This window comes from Microcebus murinus, chromosome 18, assembly GCF_040939455.1.
Source record: "Microcebus murinus isolate Inina chromosome 18, M.murinus_Inina_mat1.0, whole genome shotgun sequence".
Lineage (NCBI taxonomy): Eukaryota > Metazoa > Chordata > Mammalia > Primates > Cheirogaleidae > Microcebus > Microcebus murinus.
The window spans coordinates 27,865,639-27,879,850 of record NC_134121.1 but is presented as its reverse complement, the minus strand read 5'-3'; the positions used below and the strand labels follow the sequence as shown (position 1 = coordinate 27,879,850).

Below are 14,212 nucleotides of genomic sequence, written 5' to 3'. Positions count from 1 at the left end.
CACCACCTTATAACTTTCTACCTCCAAATTTTAATTTCATCTACTGAGACAGTTTTTGCCCAGAGGAATGAACCAATTTGATAAATTCAGGTTATAACTTACATGCTACAATATATTCATCCAACAAACCTTTATTAATTACATGTCATAGGCATATACACTGCATATATAATAAACATGGAAGGTTATCTTCAGATATTCCCTAGTAAGGGAAACAGGTAAACCAATAATTACAATTAGGGCACAGATATTCACAAGGTACTATGACAGTAGAGAAAGAGGGGCCCTTAACTCATCTTGGAGCAATCATCAGATTGCTGGAGAGGCAGTAGGAAAAACTTTCTATATTTAGACGATTTTCGAAATGGAGTTAGGATTACCTATAGAGAGAACAGGCAAGGGTATTGCAGATTGAAGAAAACAGAATGTGTAAAGCCCAAAAGCTTGAAAGAGCATGGCCAGTTTGGCACGGCTGGTGTATAAACTGTGGGGAAATGGCGGGAGCCAAGCGATGAGGCAGAAGCAACATCATACAAGGCTTTTTCCACACCAAGCAGAGCTGACAGAGTTAATGGTGGTAAAGGAGAGAGGACAGAGCCCAAAGTAGACAATCTGTTTTTAATTTGGTGACTGGATATGGTGACACCATTCACCAAGGAAGGAAATGATAATTTAACAAATTTTTATTTGGCTTTGAGTAGGAAAACAATGAATTTAATTTTATGTAGTAAATTTGAGATGCCTTGGGTCATTTAGATAGGGGTGCTTAGATATAGCAGTAGTATACATAAACTTTGTTCAAAGGAAGAGATTTGGAATAGAAATATGATTACGTGTCTACAAGGTTAACAATACATATGTTGGTCTAGTAGTCTTAGAAATTTCAGTACTCTATAGTCACATTTCTCACATTTCTTCTATTTTTTTGAGACACAGTCTTGCTCTGTCACCTTAAGTAGAGTGCAGTGGTATCATCACAGCTCCCTGCAACCTCAAACTCCTTGGGCTCAAGCAATCCTCTTGCCTCAGCCTCCTGAGTAGCTGAGACTACAGGTGCATGCCACAATGCCCGACTACTTTTTCTATTTTTTTTTTTTTTTTTGAGACAGAGTCTCGCTTATTGACCAGGCTAGAGTGAGTGCCGTGGCGTCAGCCTAGCTCACAGCAACCTCAAACTCCTGGGCTCAAGCAATCCTTCTGCCTCAGCCTCCCGAGTAGCTGGGACTACAGGCATGCGCCACCATGCCCGGCTAATTTTATATATATATTAGTTGGCCAATTAATTTCTTTCTATTTATAGTAGAGACGGGGTCTCGCTCTTGCTCAGGCTGGTTTCGAACTCCTGACCTCGAGCAATCCGCCCGCCTCAGCCTCCCAGAGTGCTAGGATTACAGGCGTGAGCCACCGCGCCCGGCTTACTTTTTCTATTTTTAATAGAGACAGGGTCTCACTCTTGCTCAGTCTAGTCTCGAACTCCTGAACTCAAGCGATCCTCTCACCTTGGCCTCCCAGAGTGCTAGGATTACAGGCGTGAGCCACCGTGCCTGGCCCATATGTTTCTTCTATATGTTACTTACATGTATTTGATGTTTCTTAAAATCAGAATAATCTCTTTTCCTAGTCTGCAATTCTCTCTGATAGCCTGTCCCTTAGTTCTTGTTACAGTGTGTATACAAGGAAGAGTTGAATAAGAGACAATCAATTGGTTAAAATGGAAGAGACGAGGGAAACTGCATAAATAAGAACATAAGAGAAATGGAGTATGTATTCTGACAAAAACAAATTCCAAAAATAAAACCAAAGGAATTCATACTGCTTACTCTGGTATCTGGTGTGTTCTACTCTGTGGAAGTAGTATCTGAATACTTTAAAAAAAAAAAAAAGCTGAGATGGAAAAGTGTTGACAACATATTGACCGAATCAGTGGCCCCCAACTTTTTTGGCACCAGGGACTGGTTTTATGGAACACAAATTTTCCACAGACAGGGGTGGGGAGGTTGGAGAGTGGGGGTGAGGGTGGGAGGATGGGGAGCAGGGAGGCAGAGTTTGGGCCGTGATGCGAGCTATGGGGAGTAGCTGTATAGATGAATTTTTGCTTGCTCATCACCTTGCTCACCTCCTGCTGCGTGTCCCCACCCCTTCCTAAGTTTCATGGAAGACAATTTTTCCATGGATGGGCCTGGGGGGCAGGTGGAGGGTGTGGCTAGGTCCCTAACAGGTCACAGACTGATACTGGTCCTCGGCCCAGGGATTGGGGACCACAGAGTTACCATACCTAAGGTGTAAGCAAGTACATAAAATATTAGAGAGAGGTTTATGCAAGTCTCTATGCAAATGAACAGAAATCTCAAGGCTTAAAAGCCAGTAATGTCAGTCATAAGAGACGTGAATAAATACTCATATTTAGAGTTCTAAATTATGACATCTGTGGAAAATCAACAGGTTACTATATTACAAAAATATAAAATTACGTGTCTCTGCCTAAGAAGCTTTTCAACAGTTGAAGACTTGGCTCTAATACCAGAACTTGAAGTCAACATCGCACAGGTGCACTCAGCTATAATAAAATCAGGTTTAGAACAAGCGAAAAATATATATATATTGGCAAGCAGGTGTGTATTGGGAAGAAATAGTAGAAGCTGAAGTTTAAAGTGGGCAAAGGGAAGAGAAGTTTGAAGTGTAAAAGCATGACTAAAGAACGAATAATCAAGGAAAGTATTAGAGTTAAGAGTCATTCTTTTAACTTATACTTAGCCTTCTTATTGTGGATATCTCTTTCTTAATGATTAAATACAATGTTACATATATTCAACTCTTTTCTACCTGTTTCCATGCTGGGCATTATTTATTTTTGAAGAAGCAGGCAACTCTTGGAAATCACTGAATGAGTCATCAAGGGATCCTGACTTAGAGGCATCTTGAAAATCCTGAAAGTCATCTTCTTCTGGCTTTACCACCTAGGTTTCCCGAAAACATTTAAATTAAAAGCATCAAATGGATAAGTAAACAAATCTCCAACTGTCAACCTCAAAGACTGCCTTTTAAATTTCTCAATTTAGGTACAAATACCTAATTTTATAAGAACACACTTTAGATATAATGCCAACTCAAGTGCTTAAGGCAAGAATCCTGTTTTGTATTTTTAAATACTCTATGGTACAAATGGTAAAAGACTAGTTTAAAGAGCTAATCTGTACATTTTTTATTATTCTATTTTATTATTATTATTTTTTTTGAGACAGAGTCTCGCTTTGTTGCCCAGGCTAGAGTGAGTGCCATGGCATCAGCCTAGCTCACAGCAACCTCAAACTCCTGGGCTAAAGCAATCCTGCTGCCTCAGCCTCCCGAGTAGCTGGGACTACAGGCATGCACCACCATGCCCGGCTAATTTTTTCTCTATATATTAGTTGGCCAATTAATTTCTTTCTATTTATAGTAGAGACGGGGTCTCACTCTTGCTCAGGCTAATCTATACATTTTTTAAAGAGCTGAATCACATTTACTAGGTTACTGATAGCCTGCCATCTTTAAAAAACATTTTATGCATGTTTGTAAATTACAAAAGTGAAACAAGCTCATCTAATCACATACATGTACAAAGCAAACAGTGAACGGTTACTCCTAATCCCACACTCTAGAAGAATTGTTAACAGTTCATTTGTTTTATAGAAGTTATGAACGTCTTTCATGGAGCTTATACTATGTTACTCCATACTTTTTTTTTTAAATTTAAGATTCTTCAGGCTGGAACTGTACTTTTCAAAAAGGTAATTATATAACATGGACATCTTTCTATGCAGTACACATAGATCTATCTCATTCATTTTTATAATTGGTTTACCACTGTATGAACTGAAATTTAACCTTTCTCCTTCTTTTTTTTTTTTTCTTTGCCTCAATTTACATGTTCTCAACCTTTTTCCTTCTGATAAACATTTAGCTATTTCTAATTTTAAAAACAATGCTCCAAAAAATATTCTTGTGCATCTCTGCTAAACTGAGTTACTACTTCTGTGGCATAGGTTCCTAAAAGTGTGACTACTAGGTCAGAAGATAGGGACATGTAGAACTTTGGCAGCTATTGACAAGCTTGCCTTCTAAAAAGGCTGTACCAATACACCTAAGCACACTAGTCACTTTTCCCCTACATTTTCTTTGATACTAAATATTACACATTTAAAAAGATTATTTTGCTAATCTGAGAAGTGAAAAACTAAGTATTCTAATTTTGGGTTTAGCAGTTTTCTTAAAAGATACAACCTAAAAATTTAACTAACTTTATTAGGTTAGATGTTTAAAATGTACATACTATAAAGAACTATAAATCTTTAGCTAAAATTAAAATATCTTAAGACTTAAAACATATTTTCATGTTTTTAAAATAATAAAAATATAAATTTCATATTGTTTTAATACTGTTTAATTTCAACTTCAAGTGTTCACCACAATCCAGCAATCTTCTCTATGTATCGCTGAAAAAAAGGGTGCACACATGCATTTTTAGGGATTGTTTGGAATATGCACAGCTTCTTCACTTACCTGATTTGTAGGGTAAGTTGGCATGAAGCCACTAGAAGCCTGGGCTGCAGCTCCACCCACTGGCCCAACAATGTTAATGCCCATGACTGGCTGTCCCAGGCTGAGGGGCATGGAGCCTGCAGGGCCTGAAGGTATCACAGTAGGCTGATTCACAGGTGTAGGCAGAGTCATAGGAAAGCCACTTAAAGTTGGAATAGGAGCTGCCGGGAACTGGCTTAAAGCATCAGGACTCATGGCAGGAACACCCCTCTACAAAAAAACCAGGAGGAAACAGGGGCACATTTTAGGGGACTGCAAATCACATACAATCTCAATCTGGCAAAGAGAGACCTAAAGGTAAAATCTGTAGCCTTCATAGGTTTCCACTCTGACTTTCCCAAAACTCATGAATTTGCTATAAGGAAAAAGTAACAAGGTTAATGCAACCCTGATAGTTAGACTAGGATGTACATTGTATAAACTGTACACTTTTGAAGTACTGCATCCTGAAAATGATCTAATTTTAATATATAAGGAGTTCTACAATGTATTAAAAAAGGATTCATGTTTTTCAATTTATATTAATAAAATTATTTATTTTTTTGAGACAGGGTCTTGCTCTGTTGCCCAGGCTTGTATGCAGTACATGTAATATTGTGATCATAGTTCACTGCAACTTCCAACTCTGGGTCTCAAGCAATCCTCCTGCCTCAGCCTCCCAAGTAGCTAAGACTACAGGCTTGAGCCACCACGCTCAGCCTAAATTTATTTGATTGAACTTAAGAAACAGTGTCTACCTGTGTTACTGCTATCATGGCGAGAACGGTATAAAGTTCTTCTTTAGTAAGTTTGCCAGGTGTAGTTCGATTAGCTAAGGCCCATATCTGTCCAAGAGTTTCTCTGGGAAGTCCAGATGACATCAGAATGGGATAAAGTTTAGCAGTATCTATTCCAGTTGGAGTCACTGTAGTTTCTAAAATTTTCTTATAGGCATCTATTAAAAGAAAAACCAGATTACAAACGTAAACACATTACAAGTGATTGGTCTTTTTGTTGTCATTGTTGGTATACAAGAATAATCTTAAATCAAACTGCTTTAATAGAACTGAAGCCACATCAGGGTTTAAATTCCTGAAAAGATATTCCAGTGGGAATATCCAGCAGACAATTAGAGTCTGGAGCTTAGAAGACAGGTTGGAGCTTGGTCCTAAAGAGAAAGATTTAGAGCAGATGATAAGATAAAGTCTTATAATTCAGTAGAAGACTGTAACAAGATGAAGGTGGTAAAAGCAGAGTAACAATGGTGGGAACAGGCCAGATTAGACCAACACCACTCTTTTGGCAAGAGGCAAGGTTTAGACCTACACCACTCTTTTGGTCCAATGAATGAAAGGCTCTGAGAGAAAACACCACTGGTGATAGTGCTATGGAAATAGAGCCTTCAAAGAAAGACCTGATTTCAGTTAAGGTGAGGAAGCAGAACAAGTGTTTATAAAAAGGAAAGTACTGTTGGTGACTTTTTTTCACAATAATGTTGGTTTTCCAAAGGACAAAGTGCGAAAGGCTGTTAGAGATAGGGTTGCCATATAAAATAAAGAATGTCAATACTGCATGGACATCAAAACAATTATTTGATGTTTATCTGAAATTCAAATTTAACTGGGCATCCTGCATGGTTATTTGCTAAATCTGACAAGCCTAGTTAGTTCTCTTTTTTTGAGACAGAGCCTCGTTTTGTTGCACAGGCTAGAGTGAGTGCCATGGCATCAGCCTAGCTCACAGCAACCTCAAACTCCTGGGCTCAAGTGATCCTTCTGCCTCAGCCTCCTGAGTAGCTGGGACTACAGGCATGTGCCACCATGCCCCGGCTAATTTTTTCTATGCATATTAGTTGGCCAATTAATTTCTTTCTATTTATAGTAGAGATGGGGTCTCGCTATTGCTCAGGCTGGTTCCAAACTCCTGACCTCAAGCAATACGCCAGCCTCGGTCTCCCAGAGTGCTAGGATTACAGGCGTGAGCCTAGTTAGTTCTTGTTGGGATGAAAGTGAACAGGGCAAAGTGAGACAGAAAAATGTTTAAAATAAAAATTGTACATCTAGGATTATAAATATGGATTGTAGGTTAATAGGCTGGCCATAAGAACACATATTTTGAGTAAGAAAGTATGTATGCACATATATTGAGAAGGAGGAAGGAGAAAGAAATACAAACTGTCAGATAATGGATAAAACTCCAAAATATACCAAGATCTAGACTTTGTTTGGCTTGAGGACAAAGATGATACAAACTATCTAATAGGTAGCTGGAAGGAAATCTATTATTTTTATGTACAACTGAAGTCCCATATGGCTTTGGGAATAATTAGCCTTTCAATTTGTGATTATGTGATTATGATACAAAGCAGACATTACCAGTTTCTTTCAAAAAGAAGTTCAACTACAGAAATCTTGAATGAGTTTTATTAATATTTAATCAAATGCAGAACAACTTTAGTCTATGACTGACCTAGAAAACTAAAGATCTAATGGAAGTTACCTTCAGTTTTCAAGGTGTTGGCAAAGTATTACACAATAAGTGGAACAAGTTATAATAAATTAAGATTAATACATGCTGATGTAACAGTCATTATTTCTATGAAAATCAATCATGGCTTAAAAAGACTATTCCTTATATCAACTGAGTACTATCATAAAATGCATTTTAGTGATTTTTTTTTGGGGGGGGCTTAGTGGTAATATTAATATGCATAAAGAGAAAAAGTAAATACCATCTGCCAATGTAGAAAAAGATGCTATATGGTCTTTCACTTCATATATTTGTCATTCTTTCACATGAAAAATATATCATAAAGACTATAAAGATTAAATATATCATAAAAGACTATTTTAAAAAATATAATTATTAATAATTCAGAAAATTATATTAAACATATTGGTATAATTCTTGATTAGTTATTAATAATCTCTGAAATATTTGATAATGTCTTTTAAAGCATGATAAATCTAAGAAAGCTTTTAGAAATAAAAGTATATGATGGTCAATAAAACATTAAAGCAAAACATTTTTCCTGCATTTATTTATTTATTTATTTATTTATTTTTTATTTTTTTTTGTCACCTGATCTGACTTGTATTTCCTGCATTTATATACTTATTCCATATATAAGGCAGTCTTAAGAAACACTAGATCTATTTAATTTTCTGTGCTCTTTCAGAAAAAAAGAGGAAAGTAATGATTTCTTCTGCATATTTTGTAGCCACAACAGTAAATACAACTACATTCACAATTTTAAAGCCAAATATACAGATGGGAATTTTGGGCAAAGAAGCTTTTTACCTGGAACCAAACTCTCATTATAAATCCAAGGAGGCATTCTGGGCTGAACAGGATCTTGTGAGGGAAATACTCCCACACCTGGAAGATAAGGAACATTAATATATATAATGGTCCATGGAGAGGATGGGGAAATCACACTGAGTCATGGTTTTTTATAAAGAAGAACACTGGCTGGAGACACTGAAAAAAAGTCACCAATACAACTAAAATATTTGTGTTTTTCCCCCCATCTGGTCTTTGACTCAGGATAAAATGTTTGGTTTCTAAATAATTCTTGTACACTATGCCCTAAAGAGTAAATTAAAGAAAAACTAAAGCGTACCAAATCAATCTTCTAAATCACATGAGGCTTGCACCATTTCACATGTATTACAAATTAAAGGAAAAAACATGATAGATCATGATTTTAAAATTATACACGTAAAAAAATTTAACTGTCCAAGCTTTACTTGCAGCTTTTAATAATGCCTCTTTGTAGTCTTTTTTTTTTAACCTAAATATGACACTGCTGCCTTAGATAGATAAGACTTTTGGAGTTTTTTGGTCTAGTAAATTATCCTCCAAAAGTTTGCCTCCTAGGCTGCCCACATTCTAATTCATCTCTGCAAGTTGAGTTTATAACAATTTGATCTTTTAAGGCAGCGGTGCAATATGACTTATTTCAGAGAAAGCAAAATTATATTCTCATTGGTGACTTTTCCAGTTATATTTTAACTTTTTAATCTTTATGGAAGAACAGAAAGTATAAGGGAGAAAAAAAGAGCTTTTATAAAATAAAAGGAAAGGAAATTTTAAATCAGAAATGATTCTGATTAAGAAAACTGGTTATCAAAATCATTTTTTGAAAAGGAATAACAGTGTGTTGAAAGAATTCAGAGCAAAATCCTAGGGGTTAATTAGAGAAAGGAATGCATTAAATATATTTTAAGCAAAATTTCAATTAGCAAAATTAAGCAGCATTCATTTCAAGATTAATGCTTTAGGTGTTAGCATTTGAGCGACATTTGGTTAAACAAACTTTTTGCTGAATGTTTCATGAGCTCACCACTCTCTTCATTTGACAGGTTTTGGTCTGAAGCCTTTTCTGCCTCTGCAGTGGTGGTACCACTTACACATCCATCCACAGCACCCCCGTTACTGGCTGTTAAACTGGGATGGCTCTTACTGGAACCTGGGCCTAGGGCTTTGTGCCCAACTTCAGAAGTATTTAATTTAATTTGTTCCTGCCCAGATGTACTTATATCACAAGAGACTATGAGCTTCTCTTCCAAGGAAGGGCCTAAACAAACAGCATGAAGGATTATTTGTATGTAACTGCATATTTCCAATCTTTTCAATCATCCATTTCCACCCCCATATTCTAAAGGAAAGGCTCTGCCATATGTAATGTGAACTTTGAAATAATTCAATCACCACACATTTTTAGAGGACTCAAAACACTTTGAAGATTTTGGAGAATTCAAACATAATTATCTACTGTGATTCTCAAGAATTCTATGAGATAGTAGGTAGAACAGTATAGTAGAAGGAATGCATTAGAAATCTTATGACCTACATAAAATTTAGATTCTGTCACTAACTACATGGAAGGCCTCTGGCCAGTAACATAACCTCTGGGTCTGTTTCCATGTCTACCAAATGAGTAAGTGTGGACTAAGTACTTGTCTCCCAAGACCCCTCCCAGCACTGTGCTATGTCTCAAGCCAGAGTGAGTAGTTGCCTTATTATTTCACATATGATAAAAATAAAGGTACAGAAATGTTTAAAGACTTGTCCAAGGAAAACTGGTAGTAAATGAACAACCTAGGCTTCTGCCCCCAAGTGCTCTGGCACTGAACCAGAAAGAACACTCTCTCAAGTAGCTTTCCCTACCTCACTATTTTTAAGAAAATGATATTGGTGAATTTCCCAAACAAAAAAGTAATCTTATTGAGAAATCAGTTTGCTTTTAAAGTTTTAAGGTGGTCCAAACTGCTCCTCATTTAGGAGCAAAAGTTTTAAATTGCTTTTCTAGAACGTGAAGACTCCAGATTTTAAAAACTGAGACTCTTATTTTGGTGAATTTCAACAGTACTCATACACTCATGCACATGTTTCTTTGCCAACATCACTGTATTATTCTACTTATACAACAGAAATAAGTTGTTCCAGGATATCTTAAGAATATTTTTATTAATAATGCTAGGAGTTACCTGCTTTCTGTACACTGTGTGAGGCTGAAGCAGTAGAGAAATAAGGAATTTGCCCAGGGACACTGTGTATGGCAAAAGACACTGGAATCTGACCTGGAGGGAGAGGCTGTGCCCCAGCCTTCTGTGCATGCAACTGGCCAAGTGGGGTCGTGGGGTGGAAAGATTGAAAGGGCTGGGACGAAGAGGAAGGCCCACATGGGGGAACTTCAACAGGCCCCTGCATAAAGTCACTGAATTCTTCTTCATCAAGAAAGGCAGGTGATGGGGAGACAGTTTTAGTAGAATGAGATGATGTGGGACAATCTGCAAAATGGAAAATGGCAATGAAACACGCAGAAATGAAAATCAACAGGGAAAAAGAAATTAAGATGTAGCACAATTCCAAAATAATACACTGAAACATGAAAAGTGGAGGTGAGCAAGAAATAACAAGTAACAATAGTCAAATGGAATTATACATTGCATGCAAAACACTTTGATGTCTACTGATACACAACTTTCTCTCTTTTTAAAAGGAAGATTTATAGCTATTTTGCATTGGGGTTAAAAACAGAAAAATGTAAAATTAAAAATTTCTTTCTTTCTTTCTTTTTTTTTTTGAGACAGGGTCTCACTGTCACCCAGGCTGGAGTGCAGTAATGCAATCATAGCTCTATGTAACACAAACTCCAGTTCCTGGGCTCAAGTGATTCTCCCACCTCAGCCTCCTTAGTAGCTGACTGATACTAAAGGTGTGCGCCAGCACACTTAGCCAATTTTGGTTTTGTTTTTTAATTTTTTGTAGAGACAGGAGTCTCATTACATTGCCTAGGCTGGTCTCGAACCCCTGGGTTCAAGCAATCCTCAAAATGTGCTGGGATTATAGGTGTGAGCCACTGAGCCCAGCTACAAATTTATTTATTAGATTAGTAATAATTTTTTCCCCTGAGAATACTAATAATTTATACCAAAGTGGCGATTATTTTTGAAATCCAAGTGATCTGCTTATCTGGATAATACTCTCTCAAATCAAAATACACCAGAGATAAGAAAACCTCCCTATATGGTGGTGAATATATTTTGGACAGATATATACTCTGATGATTAAATTTCTTTATTTAGTAAGAAATTCATTAAATAATGGATTAAAACAGGCTTAATTTTTTTTTTTTGAGACAGAGTCTCACTTTGTTGCCCAGGCTAGAGTGAGTGCCATGGCGTCAACCTAGCTCACAGCAACCTCCAACTCCTGGGCTCAAGCGATCCTACTGCCTCAGCCTCCCGAGTAGCTGGGACTACAGGCATGCACCACCATGCCAGGCTCATTTTTTCTATATATATTAGTTGGCCAATTAATTTCTTTCTATTTATACTAGAGACGGGGTCTCGCTCTTACTCAGGCTGGTTTTGAACTCCTGACCTCGAGCAATCCACCCACCTCGGCCTCCCAGAGTGCTAGGATTACAGGCGTGAGCCATCACGCCCGGCCTGAGCTTAAATTTTTGATATATCACACCTGATCCATATACTTTGCAGAGATCATATTTCAGTAAAGTTACCATATAAGGGATGAAAGTTACAAAAGATAAGAATATTAAACACATTATCAAGGTGATATTTTCCTGTGAAAAGCACTGAAATTGGAACATCATAAAGTGATGAATCAAACAACTCAACAGTCAATTTAAGAAAGTAAACCTTGACTGAAGACTATGCTTAAAAGATCTTTAGAGCTAAAGGATATAAATATCACTGAGGCTTTTTATTGTTAAATGTGAGATTCACTTACGTAATAAAACTGCCCTACAGGGCTACATTTAACATGAAGCTTGTTGATAATTCTATTTTCATTGCTGCTTCTCATTTTTAAATACTTTGAATTGCTTTAATATTTACCGAAGTCTAATGTTACAATAAATAGTCTTTATAAAAAGGCTCTCATCTGAAAAGTGGTGACACTGAATATCTTTCTCTAGTATCAATGAAAAAAAATCTGGATGCACTGAAAGTTCTATGAAAGATGCAAACTGAATATGCAAAATTATCGCCTTAATTTTGTTTAAAAAAGAAAAAGGCCATGCCATATTGAATTTCAAGTCTCCCAATTTTAGGTTCTCAATTTGGGTTCTCAGCAACTTTGAATATTTTTAAAATGGAACCTGACAATTTACTAGCAATATACATAATTGTACATTGTACATTATGTACATTGTGTACATTATGTACATTGTGTACATTATGTACATTGTGTACATTATGTACATTATTGTACATTATGTACATTGTACATAATTGTACATGTATGAAATGTACAATTTCATACATGAAATTGTAATTGCATGTATGTTGATTGAACTCATTAAGATTTGAACACCAAAACACCAATTTATTACTTAACAATTATCATTCCTCATTGTTAATACTTATTGTTACACTACAGTTGGTTGCCAAAAAGGGCATTCCATATGAGAAGAACAGTGTTTGATCTAATAGTGACCACTGCCCTGCTTTTCCTCTTCTTTTTCCAAGTTCCATGCCGGGTCCAGTTTTAGTATTAATTTCCAATATCTATTTTTTAAATTACCTCTTGTCTTGCTTATTCAGTTTATAATTTTCATTTTTAGACGTTTTTCCTTCCTGATTTCAACCTTATTGCTAATATCCATTCTCTTCTCAATCTTGGTATATGTTTTATCTTGTAGCATGCTTTTGAAATGGGAATTTAGGTATACAGTCTAACAAATGAAATTAATAGAACAGAGTCAAAGCTGTCCCAGCAAATAAAGAATTGGTTACTGCCCCAATATTATATTATTCCCTCTTGATATCACCTATAAAAGGAACTATAATAGAAGGGTTCAAAATAAAATTTATTGGTATAATATTTTCTAGCAGATGATAGTATTTTCTTGGTTGGTTGAATGATTTATGAAAACTGTTCACTTATTAATTTTATATTATTCCTGAAATTAACTAATAAAATGTCAAATTTTTTTTAAAAAAGGTTGTGGTAACAGTTATATGCAAAGACAAGACTCATTTCAACTGATAAATGTTCACATCAACAACAAAAAAGCCCTTTACCTTGCTCTAAACAGGCACATTTCTTTTTTGCTTACCTGATGATAAATTTTGATAAAAACTACAAAGAAATGTAGCAAAGAAACTAAAATTTCATCAGGAGCATGATTACACCCATGACTATCCTTTTTTTTTTTTTAAGAGGGGTGTGGTGTGTGTGTGGGTGCTCACTTGCCTTATTTGTTTTTGTTGAGACAGAGTCTCACTCTGTCACCCTGGGTAGAGTGCAGTCGCATCACTGTAGCTCACTGCAACCTCCAACTCCTGGGCTCTAAGCGATCCTTCTGCCTCAGCCTCCCAGATAGCTGGAACTACAGGTGCACACCACAACGCCCAGCTGGGTTTTTTTTTTTTTTTAACTTTTTGGTAGAGATGGGGTCTCATTCTTGCTCAGGCTAGTCTCAAACTCCTGAGCTCAAGCAATCCTCCCACCTTGGCCTCCCAGAGGGCTACGATTACAGGCATGAGCCACCACGCCCAGCCCATGACTATTCTCAAATGGGCATTTTAAGACTTTATAAGTTTAATCACATTGAATAATAAAATCTGAACTAGCTGATAAAAATATAAAATTATTTTAAAACAATGAGAATGAAATGGCAAACTCCTTTATTACATTTGCTCTGAGTGAATGGATTTTACTAATGTTAACATATTCATTTATATACAGAAGATTTACAAGTGAAATTGTCATACTGACATTTAACTAGAAGACAAAGAGGTTTTTTTCCTCCCAAGATAGTTGTTTTCCAGACAAGAGTTCTTAAGTCACTGTAAATTTTAAAATGTCCAAATCTGTACTTAGCTTGAAGGAAGAGTTCTGCACTGACTCTCCGCACACAATGGTCAATTAAACATATAGGGACTATAAGTCACTTTCCAAGAAAAGAAAAATTGAATGCCTCTTAGAATTAAAGCTACCTTGTTTCTTGGGGTGCGATGCTGGAGTAGGGTGCATTTTAGCATCTCTGGAAAATCCATCTAAATTTCCTTTTATGGCTTCCAAAGCATCATCTCTACTCTTCTCTCCTGTCTAAGAGACAACAAATGTGTGTATTTCTTCACTTTTCTCTTTGTCCTGAACCCTCCCAAATTAAGAAAAA

At 36.4% G+C, this 14,212-nt stretch overlaps 1 protein-coding gene across 14 annotated transcripts in view; it reads right to left on the bottom strand.

The window, feature by feature from the left end:
* Positions 1–14,212, bottom strand: part of SYNRG (synergin gamma) — a 91,551-nt gene that overhangs the window by 44,297 nt on the left and 33,042 nt on the right. For 6 of the 14 annotated variants that reach the window (XR_012913057.1, XM_012781046.3, XM_012781204.3 and 3 more), the window contains exons 6-12: positions 14,031–14,142; positions 10,050–10,352; positions 8,903–9,136; positions 7,858–7,935; positions 5,316–5,512; positions 4,540–4,788; positions 2,824–2,957 (exon numbers count right to left, since the gene is read on the bottom strand). Coding sequence is in view for 13 of the 14 variants with exons in the window: in XM_012781046.3 (XP_012636500.1) it covers positions 2,824–2,957; positions 4,540–4,788; positions 5,316–5,512; positions 7,858–7,935; positions 8,903–9,136; positions 10,050–10,352; positions 14,031–14,142 (1,307 nt within the window). In the remaining variant the exon portion in view is untranslated. The remainder of the gene's footprint in view (positions 1–2,823; positions 2,958–4,539; positions 4,789–5,315; positions 5,513–7,857; positions 7,936–8,902; positions 9,137–10,049; positions 10,353–14,030; positions 14,143–14,212) is intronic. The other 8 variants (XM_012781416.3, XM_012781545.3, XM_012781699.3 and 5 more) reach the window with 3 other exon arrangements.